This window comes from Callorhinus ursinus, unplaced genomic scaffold (assembly GCF_003265705.2).
Source record: "Callorhinus ursinus isolate GAN/ISIS: 27379988/994484 unplaced genomic scaffold, GSC_fseal_2.0 scaffold60, whole genome shotgun sequence".
Classification (NCBI taxonomy): Eukaryota; Metazoa; Chordata; class Mammalia; order Carnivora; family Otariidae; genus Callorhinus; species Callorhinus ursinus.
In genome coordinates, this window is record NW_027397122.1 from 6,712,703 (window position 1) to 6,734,113 (window position 21,411).

At 56.4% G+C, this 21,411-nt stretch overlaps 1 protein-coding gene across 1 annotated transcript in view; it reads left to right on the forward strand.

Annotated features, from left to right (window-relative positions):
- The window catches only part of PKD1L1 (polycystin 1 like 1, transient receptor potential channel interacting), a 119,265-nt gene that overhangs the window by 31,703 nt on the left and 66,151 nt on the right, over positions 1-21,411 (forward strand). The window contains exons 14-24 of the mRNA XM_073885040.1: positions 2,271-2,477; positions 5,394-5,575; positions 7,926-8,147; positions 9,139-9,299; positions 10,814-11,101; positions 11,804-11,869; positions 13,868-14,029; positions 14,838-14,915; positions 16,188-16,330; positions 17,392-17,512; positions 20,035-20,146. Of these exons, the coding sequence (XP_073741141.1) occupies positions 2,271-2,477; positions 5,394-5,575; positions 7,926-8,147; positions 9,139-9,299; positions 10,814-11,101; positions 11,804-11,869; positions 13,868-14,029; positions 14,838-14,915; positions 16,188-16,330; positions 17,392-17,512; positions 20,035-20,146 (1,742 nt within the window). The remainder of the gene's footprint in view (positions 1-2,270; positions 2,478-5,393; positions 5,576-7,925; positions 8,148-9,138; positions 9,300-10,813; positions 11,102-11,803; positions 11,870-13,867; positions 14,030-14,837; positions 14,916-16,187; positions 16,331-17,391; positions 17,513-20,034; positions 20,147-21,411) is intronic.

Here is a 21,411-nt window from a genome sequence, read left to right on the forward strand (position 1 = left end):
CCCATCCCTCAGCCCTCCTCCATCCTCCCTCCACCACCCTCTGTCTTATTCCTGGGGAATCCTGTCAGGCTGGGCAGTGGGCCAGGTGGGCACGTTCTAGGGGCTGTGCAGGGGGGCACAGGAGGCTGGGAGAGGTAGACTGGCTGGGAGGGGTGGGGGTGTGACACTCACATCCCCCTGTACCATTGTCTTTTGGCTTATTAACATTAGCAAGTATGCTTTTTCACGTATTTATGTTCTATATCATGTTCATGTATTTATGAACTAAATTTTACGATTCTTATTATAAAAAAACTCTCAAATGTAAATAAAAGGAGAAAGGGAAGTGTGATGAACCATCAGCCACATTGAGCAATCACTAAAATGTCACCGTACTGGTTTCCTCTGTTGTTTTCTTTGCCAAAATATTCTAAAGTCCTTCCCAGATCGCAGCACATTTAAGCCCTAGGTACTTCAGTGTGTAGCTCTAAAAACTAAGGGTGGTTTCTTACCTACATGGAATGCTGTTATCAAAACAGTTAGCAATGATCTCCTAATATAATCTAAACCTAGCTCATAGTCCCATTTTTCTGTCTCCAGAATTTCTTTTTTTTTTTTTTAAATTTAATTTATTTATCTGACAGAGAAAGAGAGCATAAGCAGGGAGAGGGGCAGAGGGGCAGAGGGAGAAGCGGACTTCCTGCAGAGCAGGGAGCCCGACAAGGGGCTCGATCCCAGGCCCCTGGGATCGTGACCTGAGCTGAAGGCAGACGCTTAACCAACTGAGCCACCCAGGCGCCCTGTCTCCAAAATTTCTTAATGCAATTGTTTGTTTGATGTGGGATGCACAAAAGTTTTTTGTTTCAAAAAGGAGAGAGAACAGAAGAAGAAAAAAAAGCTTTTCCTCATCAGCTAGACCTGTAAGTTTTCCTAAAATACAGTTTGTTCAAAAAAGCAAGAAAACAGTGCTTGAATCTTTCCCTTAATTCTCAGCTTTTAGAGTAAGAAGTTGGGCGCCAGCCACCTCTGCTGGTGACGGCTGAGTTGTGTGTGATTTGTGGGAGACGGGGGAACAGAGGAAGCTTCTGTCTGTCTTCGTGTGATTGTTTTGCTAGCTGTCCGGTCCGATGCAGACATGATCTGTAAAGGCTCAGAGTGTTCACTCTGGGTGAACCGGGTTCACTCTGGGCTGGGTCTGGTGCCTTCTCCCACACGCCGCTGGTCTTGGAGCGCTTCTGCCCGGCCTGCTGACAGCTGCCTTCTCGCTGGAAGTGGCATCTCACCACAGAGCCCCGGGCCTTCGAACGGGCAGCTGGGGACGGGACTCTGGCTCCGGGGGTGTTCACCGTTCCCGGGGCATCATCGTGTGCAAGTTCCTTAGTGTACACTGGTAGGAGATAGCTCGTTTGACATAAAATAAGTCGCGACTTCACCTGCTGTTTCCCCCCCAGGAACGTTACGTATGCAGAATTTACACGCTTTTGAAACATTTTATGCTTGAATTCTCTTGAATTAAAATCTCGATGTCTGGAACATCCACATCATTATTTATTAGCACTTTTCCTAACAAATATGTGAAATGTTTTCAAAGTAATAATACCAGTACTTCAACCAGAAATGAAACTACTTTGTGAGCTTTCAGATTTATCCGTGGTTATTTGGCCCTTAGAATATATCCTCACAATACTGCACATTAAAGTAACTTGAAATATCTCTCTCTTCCCTGTTGCTTCCTTGAAATATGGTTACATTCCTTTGTTTTGGCTCTCAATTATCAGAGGACTTTTTGGTTTCCTTTGGTTTTGTTTTTGCTTTTTGATTTGATTTTTGAATATATACAACATTTATGTGAGTTCATAGTCAAAACCATACAATAAAGCGTCAGTGAAAATTTTGTGATTTGCCCATGTATGTCTTTGCCCATTTTTCCATTGGAGACGTTGAAAATGTCTTAGTGATTTTAAACAGTATTAACTGTCATGTATTTTGCACAGCTGTTCTTTTTTCTCCATTGGTTGCTTTTTAAAATGATTTTTTAGCAAGATTTATTTGTTTTAGAGAGAGAGAGGGAAAGAACAAGAGCAGGGGAGGGGCAGAGGGAAAGAGAGAGAAATCCCAAGCAGACACCCCGCTGAGTGCAGAGCCTGATGTGGGGCTCGATCTCACAACCCTGAGATCATGACCCAAGCTGAAATCAAGAGTCGTTCACTTAACCCACGGAGCCACCAGATGCTTCTCTGTGGCATTAGGCATAATGGACATTTCGAGACCTCTTTCTCTCTGACCCGCAGGTGTGGAGGTCTCAGCCTGTGACCCTGGGTGTGACATTCGAGTCTGAGATCCTCTGTGACATATCCCGAGGCCTCTCCTACACCTGGACCTTCTGGAACTCCCAGGGGTGGCCAGCTCCCCTGCCCCCTGCTGTCAGCACCCACAGGCAGACCGTCACTGTCCCCAGCTATTTCCTGGAGCCCGGGAACTATACCGCTCTTGCCAGGGTGAGTGGTTGGCTGACATATGTCCCTCCCGCCTTGGAGCAGGAGCTCAGCCCCTGGCCCTCCAACCTGCTCTATCCAAGAAAACGAGGGTTGTCACAAGTGTGGCTAGGCTCTCCAGAAATGGTCTTCCTCGAAGAGAGCAAACTGCATGTCCAAACGCAGGCAAAGTAATTGTGAAAATCTGCTTATTCTTTTAGCAAAAGCCTCCTGAGCATCTGCTTTGAATGTGTCGCTGAGGTAGTCCCTGGATGTCAGGGGAGTATCTGTATCTGGAAAAATGGTGAAAATATGTCGCAGTCCCTTCTAGAAGAGGCAGCTTTATGGAGCAGTCTGTTCGCAGGCAGAGACTGGCCCTGTGTTTTCCTGCTGTCTGAAAGTTCCCCAGGGAGCTTGTCACCTCCTGGGGGAGGGGTGGCTGTGAGCCTGCCTCTGGTCCTGCAGTGTTCCAGGTCAGGAGAGGATTGCAGAATGGCGGAGGCCGTGGACGGTCCTGTGGAAGCATGTGGGGTTTGAGGGGGTGGGCGGTGGGACACAAGGCTGAACACATGAGTGGGAGGTTCTTCTGAAGACCAGGGGAAGGCAGAAATGGAGGGTCGGGCTTCAGTGCTCAGCGGGCCATGTTGGAAATGTTGGAGGGACGTCAGGTGGATGTGGGGGAGGGTAGGGGATTGTGCTGGGGTCTCTGAGCACAGGACCGGAGCAGTGAGGGAGGAGGGAGGTCAAATGGAGTGTTCCAGGGAGTGGGGGAGCTTCTGGGGTGTCTGAGCACAGGACCGGAGCAGTGAGGGAGGAGCCCAGGCAGGCAGCCCTTGTGTTTTGGGGATGGGACAGGGGAAGGAGCCAGAAAAGGAGGGAAGGTTTGGTCTGTTCTTATTAAGCACCATAAGGATCTGTGTCACCGGTTTTATTTAAATTTCAAAATAGTGGAAATTTACTTAAATTTTAAAATAGAAATGTTTTGTTAGAGTCTTTTAAAAAAATCACTTGTTCCTGTAATGGTCTGTATTGTTTTTGGTTGAACACAGCTTAAACTCTTTAGTGTCCACTGTCACATCAGCAGGCGTGAGTAGGTATCCCGTTTCTGTGACAGATCGTGGGCTCTCCTTGTCCCTGAGGAACACGGGAAGTGACTCCTAGAAGGGTAGACTTCAGCTGGACTGACAGGGCCCAGAGCAGCCCCTGTGAGGTCGTGGTGTGGACCACGCTGCCAGCCTAACTTCCCGGTGTCCCGGCTGGGGCATGAATGGGGTGGTGGAGTGTTTCCGAAGCAGGCCGTCTGGCCAGCCTCCCCGAGAGGCCAACTGCCTGTGGTCTGGCCTGAAACTTTGCAGACCACAAATACCGTTGTCGGTTTAGTTAGAAATGGTCATTCTCGCAGGGCCTGGTTCACACTGTGTAAGGGCACAAGGGAGTGCCACGTGACCTGGCAAAAGAGGAAGGGACAGGGGGGCCCCCTTCATCCGCTGCCTCTGGGCAGGGGCGCGCAGTTGGATAATGTGCCCGAAGATGGGCATTGACACGATCGCTGGGGCCACGTGCGGGTAGCCTGCGTGTCCGTGCTGAGAGTCCCTTTCCCCAGGCCCTGGGCGGTGGGGTCACAGCACCCTCTCCTGCCCGTGTGGGAGGGTGAAGGTGAAGGTTGGCTTCATTGCTTGGCACACTTACTCATGAGCATGTCCTTGTCCGCGAGCAGGCTCCAGACATGTCTTTCTCCAGGTCGTGGGGACCTGACTCAATGAGGTGCTTTTGCCGATGTCTGAGCTTGTCATACGTTGCCTCTAGGGGTCATACCCTCCGATGTCCAGACCTCCCGCTGTCACTGCCCACCCCGACACTTCCCAGTCTTTGGAGGTTCCTGATGGTTCCTCCAGCAGGAGGTGTTGGGCAAGCAGAGATGGGAGGTGTAGGTGGGAGTGTGGAGTGTGATCAGACAGTAGTCAGTAGTTGTCAGGTCCCCACTCGGGAGAGCCACCAGCACGGAACCACGGGTGCCTCTCTGATGGAGAGGCACAAAGGACCGGGGCCCAGACCAATGAAAAGAACAAAAAGCTCTGCTTTATTTATTTATTTTTTTAATTGCATCAAACTTCTCAAAGAGTCCTTTTGAATGGCCTGTTTATAAAGTGTTCCAGTGTTCCTGAGTTTCAAAATATTTGTTTTAAAGTTCATTTACATTGCTTCAAGACCATTGCATGGGGGCTAGAAATGTAGTTTGTTTGTTTTTTTTAAGATTTTACTTATTTATTTGAGAGAGAGAGAGAGAGAGCAGGGGGAGGGGCAGAGGGAGAGTCTGAAGGAGACTCCCTGCTGAGCACGGAGCCCAGCGCGGGGCTGATCTCACCACCCTGAGATCATGACCTGAGCCAAAATCAAGAGCTGGACACTCAACGGCCTGAGCCAGCCAGGTGCCCCCAGAAATGTAGTTTATAGAAAGCCAGCTAATGCCATCCAAGACCAAGACCATGGACAAGGTTCCTGTCGGCGGACCGGGGGACCCGTGTCATTGCAGGAGTACCTGGGGAGTCCCAGCTCTGTGTGCCCCCCAGACGTGAGCACGTGTCTCTGCCCTCCTCCATTCCAGCCACTTTGCTTCCACTGGGCACACGGGAGGCTCTTTCTCTGACACAGGTGACCAGTTGGGGTTCACAATTACGGAGCCCTTAGTACAGCGCTGGGGGCACGTTTACACTCATCCTTCCAATGTTATCTTACTTGTTTTTAAAATTTATTTTTTTTTAAGTCATCGCTACACCCAGGGTGGGGCTCGAACTCACGACCCTGAGATCAGGAGTCACAGGCTCCACCGACGGAGCCAGCCGGGCGCCCCAGTTTCCTTGCAGTGGTAGAGGGGCGTCTGGCTCCAGCGTGCCTCCTGCCCAGTGCCCTGGGTGACACCCCCTTGCCGCCGCGGTCCAGGTTCAGGTGGAAGGCAGCATGGTGCACAGCAACTACAGTGTGGCAGTGGAGGTGCGAGCCCGGGCCCCCATCAGCGTCATCTCCGAGGGCACGCACCTGCTCCTCTCCAGAGCCCCCTCGTTCACCGTCGTCCTCACGGGCTCCCAGTCGTACGACCCAGACCACCCGGGGGCCACCCTCAGGTGAGCACTGGGGAGCTGAGCTCGTGTCTCAACTCGGGATCCTACCATGAGGGAGTTTGGGGAAAGGGTGTCACTCAAACGTGAGTATTTGGAAAAATGAAGTTTAAGTGTTGTCCCAGTCCCACAGCCTGCGTAGCTTCTACACAGTGGACGTTGCTTTCTGTGGACTCAAGGCTGGAAGGCCAGACCGAGGGGCCGGCCAGTCGGTGTCTGGGGAAGACCTGCTTCCTGGTGCCTAGCTGGTTCTTCTCATGGTGCCCTAGCGGGGGGTAAGGGGGGCTCTCGGGGGCACCGCTACAGGAGCCCCACCTGTCCGTCCCTTCCCTGAGGCTCCACCCTCGCGACCTAACCCCCTCCCAAGACCCCCGTCCCCACACCGTCACACCGGGTGTTAGGTTTCCACATTTTAGAGGAACGCATTCAGTCCTTGGCAAACATGTTATGCTGTGATTAAAATTCTTGCTTTGGTGTATGGGGGCTTGATCTCCGAGTGTCCCACATCCCTTACTGTTGGAGGTCCCTGGCTCAAGCCTCGGTCCCCTTCACCATCCACATGCCCTCCCTGGCGGCCTCACCCAGTTTCCTGATGTGGACGTGATCCATGTGATAGTCACCTCGAGCATGGATCCTCCATGGATGCCATCCAGAGCCCGTGGCCTGGGAGCGCACATCCTCTGTGGACACCGTCCCTGCGCCGTCACCTCGAGCATATGCATCCTGCGTCCAGATCATTCTTGGCCTCCAGGCTGGGTGTCCCGCCATCTCTGCAGCCTTCCCATCTCTGCTGACAGAAGGATCCTTCCCATCGTTTGGGCCAAAACCTTGAGCAGTTCTCTTTTTCTCTCCCACTTCTCGGCCAGTCTGTTGGGAAAACACATTGGCCCCGTCTGGGCTGAGTGGCATCTTGGGCTTCCTTCCGTAAGGTCTCCTCCCTGGCCCCTGTGGTGCTCCCGACCGCCATCAGGCCGTTCTTCACAGAGTGGGTGGACGGAGTCTTTTAAAGCCCTTATTGTCACCACCCCGCCTCCTTGCATCTGCGCTCAGACATCACATGCCCAGGGAGGCTTCCGATGACCCCATTGACGGCGATGACAATCCCGTGCTGACCCTGCGGTGTCTTTTCCCATAGCCCCTTCTCCCTGTGACATCCCGTACTCGCTCATGTACTGCGGTCACCATCCGTGCTCTGGCCCGGCTAGAATGTTCGCTGAGGACGGCAGGGCTGTGACTTGGCATATCGCTGTGCCTGGCACATAGTGGGTCCTCAAGCAGTATTCCAGAAAAGTTAGAGGACCTACTTTGTTCTCTTCACCCCATGAGCACGGACATTTGCTGCGTCCCGAGTGCGGGCTTTGGTGGAGGCGAGAGGCGGCCCGTTGGACTCGCTGGTCATACGCATGTGTTCTGGACAATGCACATGGCTGGCTGGGTACCTCCCGTGCCCCGGCCGCGGGAGACAGAGTGGGGTCTTGTTCACTCTGCACCCTCCCCTGAGAGCCCTGCATGGCGCCCACGAACAAGAGTTCATTGTGTGTCTCCTGAAACGGGCTGAGTCTGCTCCCTGGGAGTGGGGACTGTTCCCACCCAGCCCTGGAGGAGGGCTGCTCCCCCCACCCCCAAGGGTCTGAACTGGCCTGGTGCTGACCAAGCTCCTACAGGCTCTGGAAACAGGGAGGTTTAGAACCAGCGCCCGAGTTCAGGTTGCTTATAGTCCAAAGAGGGAAATGAACTTGGAGGAAGGAGCAGCAGTGTAGACTTTGGGGGTGCCGTGTGGGGTCCCTGCCCCTGCTCAGCCCACACTTCCTTCTTCCTCGCACCTCCTCCTGGTGGGGCTGCTGGTCATGGCGTGTCCGCCCAGAGTAGGACCTGCTCCAGGCAGGGACTGGGGCTGGCTTCTTGGCTGTTGAGTGCAGTGGCGACTGTCACAGGGAGGAAGGCTGTGCATGGGGGAGGTGCTGGGCGCCCATCTCCTGGCCGGTCCACCTGCGCTCCAGGACGGGCAGCTCCTGAGGACTCGGCCTTCCCACAGTCAGAGGCAGCGTGCTCCTTGGGGGCTGCAGAGATGCCAGTGGAGGTGGGAGGTGGCATGCGTGGGGTCGGGAGGATTAAGTGACCAGAGCAGGGCCCCGAGCCAGTGAGCCAGGCGGGGCAGGGCCCGGCCCCTCACCTTGGCAGCCCTGCTCCAGTGTTGGAAGCTCCCACCTCACCGCCATCAGAGAATAAGGGAAGCATCGTGTCTCCCGGCCCGCCTGCTCCCCTGGGGCCCCAGGAAAGCCCCATGAGTGGCCTGGGGGTGGTCACCTGGCTGCCGGAGCAGGTGCATTCAGTCCCGCGGTGGCTTCTTCCACAGTTATCACTGGACATGCACGGCGGCCAGCAGCCCCGGGCACTCGTGCTTCGCTGCCTCCTCCCCACGCAGCCTGGGTGCTGGGGCTCCCTCCCTGGCCTTCCCTGCAGACTCGCTCAGCGACAGCTATGACCAGTTTCTCGTGACGCTGACGGTGTCCAGCGCCGGCCGGAACTCTACAGCGGCGCAGGTGTTCCTCTCCCCTCGCCCGGACTCGGCTCTCAGGTACCGCCTGCCCCTCGCTTCCTGCAGGCCAGGTCCGAGGGGTGTGCCCTTCTATGCCCTGCCCGGCAGGTGTGGGAGCCACCTGAGGGGCCTGCTGAGGAGAAAGGGGGCTGACCAGCGAGGTGGGGAGACCCCGCTCTCACCTGGCCCCGGGGCAGAGCCCTCCAGGCGAATGCTGACGTGTGGGGGCTCCAAGGAGGAGGTGCCCCTCCATCACGGCAGCTGCCACAGGACAGGGGTCTGCTCTGGGGCTGGGGGCTGGGGCTGGACAGAGGCTAAGGTGTCACGGGGCTGGGCCAGTTGTGACATGGGGGCAACACCGGGCGCGGGGAGCAGGGACATGCTCCGACCGCAAACCGGACCTGCGACACGGAGGCCGGGCTAGCACCCGAGTGAGGGCCTCGCTGAGCCGCAGACACTGGACGCAGACTGGTGTGTGCCACAGCTGCTCTGTACGCCCCCAGGGGGGCAAGCGGGACACCTGGAAGGACTCGGGCGAGGAGGGCTGCTCCCGTACGTGGACCCTGCAAGGGGTCTGGGCAGTTACCATCGCCTTGTTGTATACAGACAGCTCAGGGTTAAACGTGCGGAGACCAGGGTGGGTTCTGGAAGGCTGTGCCTGGCCGGGACCAACACAGAGGAGAGGACGTGTGCTGTGACTTCGAGGTCAGACAGATGTCTCTGGTGGAGACCCCCCCCCCCGCGGGGTTCAGGTTCAAGCCCATGAAAAATACGTCTCAGCACACAGGATTGGGCACCTCTCCAAGGTCCAGACAGACCCAGGCCACCTGCACGTTTTAAGGCTCCTGATGTGTATTAAAAGTGGAGGAATCAAGGTTCCAGCCTGGCTCAGTCGATACAGCACGTGACTCTTGATTTCGGGGTCATGAGGTCAAGCCCCATGTTGGGTGTGGAACCTACTGTAAAAAAAAATTAAAAGTAGAAAGTCTGGTGCTCTCCCTAAAATCTCCAACCTGGTTTCACGGTGCAGATTCGTCCACATCTCCTGGGTCAGCTTTAAGGACATGTTTGTTAACTGGAATGAGGAGCTTTCTTTGCAAGCCAAGTGTGATGAGTGTGGTGAAGGGCTCCATCTGTCTTACTCCTGGGACCTCTTCCTGGTCAACGCGACAGAAAGGGCCCGAATGGAAGGTAAGGTTATAGCTTCCTTCATTTTATTAACGCAGGGGAGGACTCGGGTATTCGGAGATTGCTGAAAATGTGCAGATTCTGACTCGTCCGGGCCAGTGTTCCTGGTCGTGCCCATCACACCCCCAACCCCTCTCCTTTATGCTCACGGGGATGGAGATGCCTGGATGCTGTGGCTCAGCCTCTTGCACATGAACCCGGACCCAGCACTTGCCTCTGTCCCTCGCGGCTCCTGCTGTCCTTGGGGCTACTCCTTGCCCTGGCTCTGCAACCCGAGACGTCAGGCACTTCTCTGAGCCGTGGTTTTCTTGGGTGGGTGGGGGTCCTACCCAAGAAAGGCAGGGCAGTGGCCATGTGACATGAGATCACGTGTGAGAACATGCCAGCTCTGGGGTGGGACGTGGCCTGGGTGTGAACCAGGAGGGAAAGGGGTTCTCGTCGGTGGCATCTGTGAAAAGAGAGATGATTGTGAATGGCAGACAGTGGAGCTTTGGTTTCCGAGCTGGGTCCAGCTGGTTCCTGGGACAGAAGCTTGTGCCCAGCCCTCAGAGACCCACACTCATTTATTCTGAATCCATTCCATGGGGCTGCACAGAGCTTCCATACACGGGCTCTGAGTGCAGCTGACCTCACAGCGAGGGGGACAGGAACACATGGGGCCATTTTTATTGTGCCCTTCTTTGCAGGGGAGCCGTTCCCACATTCTTGATGTAATGGGGTTTTCGAGAAGCAAAGCCGGTGGGGAATGCATGGGAGGAACTGGCATGAACACCCGTTGGTTAAACTTGCAGCCAAGCCAGTGACTGTCCGAAGACCATGGGTCTCCTTTTAATGTCACAGAATCTGGCTCTGTGACGGCAGTGAGCACAAGCTCACTCTAGCGAGATGTCCTTGTGTTACATCCGTAAAAATTTTCTCTTTGTCGTTCATCCTTTCTCATAAATTATACCAGTGCTCTTTAGAGTTGTTGCATGAGATGCGGACAGGTGAGTCGGGGTTAGGAGCCCCACGTACCCAGAGTGTGTCTAGAATAGGCGTGAATCACCGTGCCAGGTGTGCAGGTGCAGGGGGAGCCCGAGGTGAGCAGATCCCAGGGGAGCTACACCAGCCACCCTCCTGCTTCCGGTGGGGTGGTCCGCCTGCCTCTGGGGGAGAACTGTGCCCAGTTCTCAGACGTGTCCTTCTCAGATGTGGATCACGTTTGTTAAAACGGCATGCTGATGTAATCGTAGACCTTTTTGTTTACTTATTATTATTTTTAAAAAGATTTTATTTATTCAAGAGAGAAATGGAGAGCACAAGCAGGGGGAGCAGCAGGGGGAGAGGGAGAAGCAGGCTGTCTGCTGAGTGTGGAGCCCGATGTGGGCCTCGATCCCAGGACCCTGGGATTATGACCTGAGCTGAAATCAACAATCAGACGCTCAACCAACTGAGCCACCCACACGCCCCCATAGACCTTTTTAAACCACATAGTTTTTCTGGTCCGAACGTCTCACCCTGTCCCGTGTTTGTTCAAGTTCCCTTTTGTAGAACAGTGGGGCTGCTGGGCGCCGCCGGACTGGGGGCCGTTTCGAAGCTGCCAGAGTCCAGCGCACCGTCCACGGAGCCGAGCTGGCTGGAGCCGCATGCAGTGGGCACACCATCTTCACGGGAGCCATCACCACACACCCGGGGCCTGACGGGGAAACCCTCCTCGGGGCCCGCGGTCGGCCGGCACCGGGTCCCTGCTGCGGGTGACCAGGGGTCCCCGGGACCCAGCCCCCCTGGGAGGCCGTCCCCCCAGAGCCCATGCCCTTCCCCCTCTGGTAAGTGCCGCTGTCCTGTCATGTCCGCCCGGCTTGTGGGATGCTCCTAGGGTCTCAGGGCCTTCCTCCCTAACTGCAAACCCTGTCCAGGCTCTGACAGCCGTCTGTGCACACGGCCTCCTTCCCAGCCACCAGTCCCTTCACTCTACCCCTGGTTTTCAGGCTGCCCAGACACTGTTTCTGTGCCCCAGAAGTCGAGGGAGGAGCTCTTTGTCAGGGAGCAAAGTTCTGGCCCAGAATCCGCCCGTCCTTCATTGTCCCTCCCCAGTGACAGCATCAAGACTGTGCTTTCCCTGGGCTGCGGCCTGGCAGATGCCACCCCCACACTGGGGCCCCCGGGGCTCAGGGCAGCCGCCGTGTGGGGCCGGGGACGGGGCCGTGACGTCTGCAGCAGGACACGCTTGTGTCCACTTCCGTCCTGAGAGGAAGGAGCGCGAGGCTCTCTGAAGGGGCAGTGGGAACTTGGAGAGCGCGGGGTCCTGGCCTCAGCCCTGCGCCCAGCAGCTGGCTTATCGCGCGGAAGCCGCACACCCAGACCCCGGCCTCCTCCACTGTCGCGGTGACACGGTGACATGCGCAGAGCCAACTGTGCACTCGACACTCAGACCTGGGCAGCCCGTGTGCGCCGTCAGGAGCGTCGCATGGACTTCAGGGGAGTCTGTGGCTTTAAATGACATGTCACGGTTTTCTCCTCTTGTGTAGGTTTTGAAGCCTATTACAGTGATATCCAGGAAGCCGTGCCGACCCGAGGGAGACGGCCCGCCGACTGTGAGTCTGTGATTGGGGCTCCCCGTGTCCCCGCGCCAGTCCAATCTCCGAAGCCTCTGAAATCAGGAATTGCCCCTCTGCTCCCCCACGTCACGAGCTCCCAGAGATGCAGGGCACCATCTGACCCGCATCTTCTAGCTCACCCACTGCTGCACTCCAGGTCCCCTGTGCTTCAGAACCCCAGGTAGCCCCAGGCCCACAGGCAGGTGCTGCTGGTCCGTGAGTGAGCGATACAGAAGACACCCCCTTAGCGCCCTTCCCGGGATGTCACCGTGGAGCGCTGCCTCCTGTCCGGTCGGCTTCTGTTTCTTCCTCTGTCCCCTTTTTCTTGTCTCGTATCCCCTCGGATCCTGTGGCAGCCCAGCATATACTTGTCCTGCTTGAAGCAGGTGCATGTGGTGCCCGCAGCTCTTTCCCTGGCTGTCTGGCTCTAGCTCTCCAAGGACACGTCCAGGGCAAGTGTGGACCCCCATCCCAGATGATCATGGTGCGTGGAACCCTGGCAATACAGCAAGCGTGTTCTCGAATGGACAGATGCGTGGTTGGTGGATGACGTATCTGTGGACAGAGGACCTGGACGGTCAGTGGACGACGTGTCTGTGGACAGAGGAGCTGGACGGTCAGTGGACGACGTGTCTGTGGACAGAGGCGCTGGACGGTCAGTGGACGACGTGTCTGTGGACAGAGGCGCTGGACGATCTGTGGACGACGTGTCTGTGGACAGAGGCGCTGGACGGTCAGCGGACGACGTGTCTGTGGACAGAGGCGCTGGACGGTCTGTGGACGACGTGTCTGTGGACAGAGGCGCTGGACGGTCTGTGGACGACGTGTCTGTGGACAGAGGCGCTGGACGGTCTGTGGACGACGTGTCTGTGGACAGAGGCGCTGGACGGTCTGTGGACGACGTGTCTGTGGACAGAGGCGCTGGACGGTCTGTGGACGACGTGTCTGTGGACAGAGGCGCTGGACGGTCAGTGGACGACGTGTCTGTGGACAGAGGCGCTGGACGGTCATGGAGGATTTGACCGTGGAGTCTGCTCTGTTTTCACCGGCATCCTCCTCTCCTGCGTCTGTGGTTTCTTCATGCCTGTCCATGCTCTCTCCTGTGCCCGCTCACGTGTAGAGGATGCCTCCACGCTCACGGCGGGCGCCTAGTAAATAACACCGAATGAAGAAAAAACACTATATAAATAAAATTGCCTGACGGTGACTGACTCACAACGGGGAGGTCGCGTTCTCCCTGCATCTTCTACCTGTGGCTCCGCGTCTGGAGCCAGCCGGCCCTCCGCGGTGTCGCGACGTGCCGTGTGCTGGACCACGCAGGAGCCCTTCCTCGGGCTCTGCTCCCTGCCTGCTGCCTACACGGACAGCCCCGGCTGCTTTCAGGGCACTCCCAGACCCCCCGCCTCCAGGCCAGTCCTGGGCGGATTTTTGGTACTTTCTCCCATCTGGTTTCCTTCTTTCCCACCTCCTCCAGCCACATCTCCAACTGCTCTCCAGTGTTCACTCCAGAGCCTCTGTCTGCACCTCACCCCCCAGGGGCCCCGCCCACCCATGGCCCACAGCCCACCGGCTCTAAGCCAGCCCCTTCCCCTGCCCCCCACCCCTCCTCACGCCCTGCTGTGACTGTCTTCGCTCACGGTCACCTGGCTCCCTAGTCTGGAGGCAGCCAGTGTCATCTGGTTTGCTGGGCTGACTTGCTCTGCTGGGCCCTGGCAGCCGGGCCCCTGTCACTCTGCTGAGCGGATCTGCCCTGGACCGGCTCCCGGGCTCAGCGAGCAGGGTATTTGCTGAGCAGTTGAGGATGGGCAGGAGGGGATAGGCCATCACACCAGCCACCGCGCGGTGACAAAGGACAGCTCTGGAGCGTGGGTGGTTGCTGAAGACATTATTTCGATATGACGCATCCAGCAACACTGGTGCAGTTATGAATTAATATTTCAGAAGATCATTGGCACTTGCTCCCTGACCATGTGTTGGCTTGCCTTGTCTTCCTAGGGGCTGATGCCAGCCTCCCGGGAGCAGGCCCAAGTTCAAGTGCTGACGGGGACAACCTGCTGGGCCCCTCGGCCCCCCTGGCCGCTGCCAGGCCCACCCTCATGGTGGACTGGCCCAAGTCCCCGGTCGGCCGCGCTCGTTTCCACGGCTACACCTCCTCTGGTAGGAGCCCTCTCTTCAGATCCGGGGTTTGCAGCCAGTTCACAAGCATTTGGGGACCAGCCCCTCTGTTTTTTCTGCAACATTTCCTTTCGGTAGAGAAGTCCTCAGGGTCATCGTGCCTTTTCTACTTGCGTATGTCCCTCCGTGGACGCAGGCAGAGGCTCTTTATCAAAGGCCGAATGTGCCTCTGGAGCCCGCCAGGAGCCACATCTGCAGACGCACCCCGGTGGAGGCTCTGGGCCTCCCCTGTCGTCAGAAGGCTGCCTCCTCCCCCTTCTCCGCCCCGCCCCTATTTTGGGAAAAGACGGTTTTCCCTTGAGACCACCAGCCTGCGTTTCGGGGTCAGCCTCTGCCCGCTAAGGAGGGGACCCGGTCACCAGTGGGCAACAGTCACACCCAGATTTGAGAAATGGTTCACAGTCTTCAAGACGAAAAACTCGCTTTGAAATGCCTTAATCATGCCTCATGGACAAAGTCAGTGTGTCAGCGAGCCAGGTTGGACGTGGAAGCCACCACAAAGTGTACAGCGTGAGCTCCCACCAGCATTCTCTTGTTGTGGGGAGCCAAGTGTGACCCAGGAACCCCCCCACCCAGGCCCCAGCTCAGGGTCGCTGCCCTCAGACAGGGGAGGCCAGAGGGGAGCCTCCAGCTCTGTATAGAGGGTGGGTGGCAAACATCTGGGGGCATTTGCAGGTAGCAACAAGCCTGCTCCACGGGAGTAGGGGGAAGCCAGCACAGAAGGGGTCTATCTGCCCCCTGCCCTGCAGAGCCCGCTGATGGCCCTCTCCCTGTGGCCTCTTCTTCTCAGGTATCACGGGGCACACGGTGACGATAAAGCCATTCTCCCTGAGCCCTGGGGACACATACGTCCTGCAAGCCTCTGTGGGTACGTTACACGCTCAGGGGGACCTGGGGCATGGGAGGATGAGAGTTTTCATTATATTCAGATTTTTTCTGGAAATTGCAGCCACTTCTGACCTCCCGGGCTCTTTTCCCAGAGCGTCCTGAGCCCCCCTCGGTCCCCCCCGTCCCGCACTGCTCATTCTTACCTCCTCCTGTGTTTCTGATCCTTATGGGATCAGGTGGGGTGTTCGGGTCACGGTAAAGGTTGAGATGGTGGCCTTTAAAAAAACCCGGAACGGGGTGCGTGTTTATTTGATTTCTCCAAGACAGCTGTGTATGTTGATTCTTTCCCTGAATTGGTTGATAATCCCGACGCATATGTGAAACCCAGGGAGGTGGAGGTGTCTGTGGGGTCCGTGTACGTCAGGCGCACATTGACCCGGCGCCCTGCTCTGCCCCGCTTCCGGCCTTTCCATGACTCAATCACCTCTTCCTTTTGGGGCAGTTTTGGACCTTCTGCCCCATTTCTAGCGGTTTTTAGTTCCATATGACAAGCGCAGACGATCCGACAGTTCATAAGCACAGAGGGGTTGGGGTCAGAGTCCACATGTTTGGGCTACTTGAAACCCCTGGTGCATTTCTAGGCTTGTCTCCCACGTCACCTTCCTCTCATGAGAAGCATGAGGCCGATGTCTGTGGGAAACCCCTCGGTAGGGCCCCTGGGGTCCCCGAGCTTTGTTCTCTTGTTCTTCCCCCTGTCTCTGCTGACAGCTCTGCAAACGTCCGTCTGCCCATCCCACGGTGCGTTCAGAAACGGACCCCCGGGCCCCTGTGTTTGGCACGAGAGAGACAACACTGCTTTTGCTTTCACAAACACGGCAAAGCAAACCTTTGGCCCTCCCTGCCATTGCTGCTATTTGTCCAAGTGACGAGACTGGGGGCCGTTTTCTTAGGCAGGTCGCACTGCTTCCAGGGGGGGGGAGACTCAGCCTCTGCGTGGGAGGCCCGGGGTGTCCCCGCGTGTCCCCACTCATCTCCCCGTGCCCCCTGCCCCCAGCAGCAGCACTCACCCCCTGGGCTCCTGCACACACTGGGCCGGGCCGTGGAGCAGCCACTCCCTTCTCTTTGACTTGACCTTGTGATGGGCTCCTTGGCTGCGTCCCCACGTCCTGTGCCCTCCAAAACCCTGCGGAGGGCGAGTCACATGGATGACCGGCTCCACACCCTGGCAACCGCCCGGGGTGTGCTGTGAAGACATAATCATGCTGCTGTCTTTCTCCAGCGTGGGTTTTAATCCTCGCCCTCCTGTCTGTAGCTTCCCCGCACCACTTACTGGGGAGAGCTCAGCTGTACGTGACGCTCAATCCGGCTCCACGGGACGTGGCCTGCCAGGTGCAGCCACACCGCGGCCTCGAGGCTCACACCGTCTTCAGTGTCTTCTGCATGTCGGGGAGACCGGTACGCTTGGCCACCCCGAGTCTGTCCCAGAGGCTGGGGTCAGAGGCCGTCCTCAAGGGGCGGCCAGCAGTCTGGGGAGATGCCATGGGACACGAAGCCTCGTCCCGGGGTCTGGCGGCAGGAGTGCCGTGACATTGCTCCCCACCCTTTCAGGGGCACACCGCCCCATTCCCGTCCTGACCCTGCTCCGTCTCTCCGAAACCCACCACGTGCGTCCCTGGAGGGTCTGATCCCGGCCTCCCTCAGGCCCCAGATGCCCTGCTTTTTTTTATTGTTACATTTTATTTATTTTTTAAGGTTTTATTTATTCATTTGAGAGAGAGAGAGAGCACAAGCAGGGAGGAGAGGCAGAAGCAGGCTCCCCGCTGAGCACCCCCTCCCCCGACGCGGGGCTCCATCCCAGGACCCCGGGATCATGACCTGAGCTGAAGGCAGACGCTTCACCAACTGAGCCACCCAGGCGTCCCTGTTATTAAGTTTTAATTGTAATTACAGTGTGGTTCACATACAGTGCAGTATTAGTCTCAGGTGCACAGTGCAGAGATTCGGCACTTCCCTACATCACCCAGTGCTCATCACGACAGGTGCGCTCCGTCCCCCTCATCTGTTCCCCCACCCCCCACGCACCTCCCCTCTGTGACCCGCACTGTGTTCCTTGTAGTGAAGAGTCTGTTTTTTGCTTTCTCTCTCTTCCAATGCCCTGTTCTGACACCAAGAGTGATTCACATGAGCGCCTCCTCCCCGATCCCCAGTCTGTATCCCCTTCACCCCAAGCAGGCCCAGGGATCTGTGTCTCTGTGGCTAGGAGGGCACACAACCCCGACCGACAGATGCAGCCCCTGTGTGGGGTACTCGCGGCTCTAGGAGAGGGGCTCTGGAGGGGAGAGGTCACGCCACATGCACGTGCATTCGGGACAAGATGTCAGTACCTGCCCCTGCCTGTCTGTGTACGACACTCTCGGTTGGAGTGAAGGATGCAGGGGTGTGTATTTATTGGGGATGTAATTCGCGGTTTATTCATCTATACACTGTTTTTTTCCTCCACATGGAACGGATCCTAGGACTTCCGTTACGAATTTAGTTATCAGATAGGAAATGCCTCCAAACGCACTCTGTACCATGGGAGAGACAGCCAGTATTATTCCATGCTGCCAGCTGGCGAGCCCTTGGACGATTATAAAGGTAAGTCAAGCCATGACTTTTTTGGGTGGCTGGCTGTCCTCACTTACCGTCCTAAACCTTTCCTCCTGGCTCCCCAAAACAAGAAAATGTTAGAACTGTGTATTTAGAAAATAAAATACTTATCTATTTGTCTTAAAAAGTCTCATGCCTCTTAGAGTAGGTGGATTACCTACTTTTTAAAAATTTTTTAAGAAAGATTTATTTTTATTTGAGAGAGAGAGAGCACATGAGCAGGGGGTAGGGGTAGAGGGAGAAGGAGAAACAGGCTTCCCGCTGAGCAGGGAGCCCAATGTGGGGCTCGATCCCAGGAGCTGAGATCCCAGGACCTGGGCTGAAGGCAGACGCTTAACCGACTGAGATCTTAAATTACAACTGAAACATAATGTAAATGCCAAAATGCCAAAGCACAGCCTGTATTTATGAATCAAATGTTTGAGACCAACCTGTCCCTTATTCACTAATGAAGTTTGTGGTATCTGGTGAATCCTGCACTGGTTGTCAACAGCACCAAATCAAGGGGCTCCCACCATGAAGAAAAGGCCAGGGTAAAGGGATGCAGGGTTAGTATGTGTTGTTCTCAGAACAAAATCAGTTCTGCTGTGCTGACAACTTTCCGGACCCCGGGAGCCTGCCTGCCCTGAGCCCGTTAGAGACACAGCCGTTTAGGAAAGTGGGCCCATCTGTGGAACCCACTCCCGTTGAATAAAGCTCAGTGGCCGGATGGTTCCGAGGGACAGGCAACTTGGAGTTCCTGATCTAGAACTTTCTCTGAGCTGGCCAGGTGAGATTATTTCTGCCTGAGGTCTGAATTCACTCATCCACTCGGTTTCCTTAAACCTCTCCTCTCCTCGAAGCCCAGCAAGAAAGGTTTCCTTTTCATGAAACCTTGCCTGACTCCCAGTCAGACACATGTGCACCTGCTCCTGGGTGCGGGTCAGAGACAAGGAGCAAAGGCGTCCTGAGCTGCACACTGTGATCGGTGAGGATGGGCACGTCCCCTGTGTGTCACAGTGAGTGCAGTGCGCGTTGGATGGACAGACGGGGGTGGTTTTCATGGGCCTGCATCATAAATTCCTCCACAGCGAAACTGCACATGCCCTCTGTCTCCTGGAAATTTTCCTCCACATGGATGCTCACCCCCACCCCGCCAAGCCCTCCACTTGCTGGTGTTGGGTATGAAGCCCTGCGCTTGGTTCAGACCCGGCAGGTCCCCTCCCCAGATGCCCGCCTGCAGGGCCGTGTGGGACCCCGCCTGCAGGGGCCTGCAGACCACAGGATGTTGGGGGCAGGAGCTCAGCTCCGTGTTGGATGAAAGGGTCCCTTAACATGAATCTGTAGACCCAAATTTCAGGCCACAGTCACCGAGCGGTGTCAGTGTGAGTGATGTCACTCAGGCCACTCCCAAAGTGTGCATGAGGCATTACAATGGTGAATGCCAGGTTGATCGATGCTACGAGTACCCGACTGTCGCACGAGGGGGAACGCGAGCACAATAAATACAGTGCGGTAGCTACGAGATCCTGTCCTGTCCCGTCTCTTGCGAGGTTTCCCACGGACTCAGCGTCAGGTTGGAGTCTGGCCTGAACTCTGCTGGCGCTCTTGCACTCTCTGCGTCCAGCCGGAGGACCCGTGTGATCCGCGGTGGAATCCCCGCCGCACTTGCTAAACTGTCGCTGCCTCACAGCTGGAATAGGGGCCCACCCTCACCTACTGGCTCAGAATCCTGGGAGGAGAGGGTGGAGCCCAGCATTTGTTTGTAGTGCTGATTGGGTGGCCCGGTGTCCAGGGGCCACACTGGGAGAAGCACCAGCCCTCAAAATTAAGTCCCAAATCCTTGGCTCTGTGTTTCGGGTTGAGAATGCTTTCACGCCCCTGGCACACTTCGGGTCTGCCTTCTGCGTGGTTCCTGCGGCTGGCCCTGCGGCCTCCCCGGGGAACAGCATCTGCACGTCTCTGCCCCACAAATCCCGGGCCTGCATCCTGAGGCCCCAACAAAGCCGTTTCCTGCCCCGCTCCTGGGACCATATGCAGACTTTGCTTCTCCGCCTTTCTCTGCACCTGCCCTGTTTCTGGACATCACTGAGGAGCTGCTTAAAATGTTACTCCAACCCTTGAGCCTCCGTTGCTGAGCGTGGGTTTCACTCTCGGGGTTTCCCACTGCCCCGGTTTCCCGTTCACTGGTGGGGTCCTGCCGCCCCTGGCACACAGGGCCTGCAGGTGGGATGAGTGAGCAAGTGAGTGGAGCACTTCCTGGCTCCCGTGGCCTGTGGCCACTTCTGCTCCATCCTTGTGACCGCTCCTGTGTCCCTGGCTCTCCGGAGCTCGGTGCCCAGCACTGCCGTGTGGCACTTGATGTTGGAACGCTGGCCTTGCCGCAAGGATGGGGCAGCCTCGCGCTCAGAGCTCGTGCCTGGCTGTGTTAGGACGTCACCACCGTGGGCACACAGGTCCACCCCGCAGAGATTCTGGTTCCTGAGGGCTTGATCTCCACCGTGACCTTCCTCTGCCACGTTCCCTTTCAGTCACAGTGTCCACTGAGATCACAGACGGGGCGGGCTCCCGGGTGCCGCCATGCGCCGTGACGGTGACCGTGCAGCCCCGTTTCCACGGGAATCTCTGCCTGGACGAGGACACGTGAGTAAGCCACACGGAGACACCCTCACGCATGCATGCCTGCGTCTCCTCGGGAACGGGGTCTCCCCCAGGTCAGCCACAGGCGGGGGGGGGACCCATCTTCTCAGGGCGAGCAAAAGAAACAGCTAGGGTTCCGCAGTCCTAACTGATCTGCGCGGAGTGCACGCAGGTGCGTCAGAGCCTGCAAAGCACAGGTCGAGCTGGGCTGCCATCTGTGTGCCATTGGTCCCTTGGCTTCAGGGTGCTTATAGACCCGCATCCTGAGCCCTAGTGTTTGAGCATTTCCATTGTCCCCCTAAACCCGTGGGCTCGTTAGCGGTCACTTTCCTTCCCCCACAGCCCCAGACGGCCGCTAGCCTACCTCCCGTCCACAGATTGGCCGGTGCTGGACATGTATGCAAACAGGGTCACAGCCTGCGTGCTCCTTTGTGCTGGCCCCTTTCACTAGCTGGGGGCGTCTTTGAGGTCCATCCATGCCGTGGCGCCATCACAACCCCGTTCCCTCCTGTGATGTTTTGTGGATCCGCGACGAGCTGTCTGTCCCTTCCTCAGTTGGCGGACGGGTGGTGTTTCCACTTTGGACTATTAGGAATAATGCTGTTAGAACAGAGGTGTGGACATGTGTTTTCGTTGTTCTTGGGTAGATACCTAAAGAACTGGTGCTGCTGGCTCATAGGGTCACCCCGTGTGTATCACGTGGGGGAAGCAGCCAGCCTGTTTTCCAGAGTGGCTGCACCATTCCCACGAGGCTCCGTCTACACCACACTGCTAATATCTCTCTTTTCCATTCTAGCCACCCCAGTGCTGAAATGGTGTGTGCGCTGTGCCTCTGACGTGCATTTCCCTCATGACTAACGGTGGAGAGCATCTTTTCATGGGCTTGCACATCTCGCTTGGAGAAATGTCTATTCACGTAGTTTGTTTAAAAATTGGGTTGTCTTTTTCTGATTAAGTTGTAGGAGCTCTTCACATATTCCGGAAGCACGTCCCTTGTCAGAAACATGATTTGCAAATATTTCTCCCCAGTCTGTGGTTTGTATTTTCTCTTCCACGTGGTGTCCTGTGAAGCACAGAAGTGTGTAATTTTGATGAAGTCCCACATACTTATTTTCTCTTTTATTGCTTGGTATATCCATAGGATTTATTGCTGTGTTTTCTTCTAGGAGAGTTGTAGTTTTTGCTCTCCCACTGAGCTCTGTGATCCGCTTTGGGCTAATATGTGTGTGTGTGTGTGTGTGTGTGTGTGTGTGTGTGTGTGTGTGTGT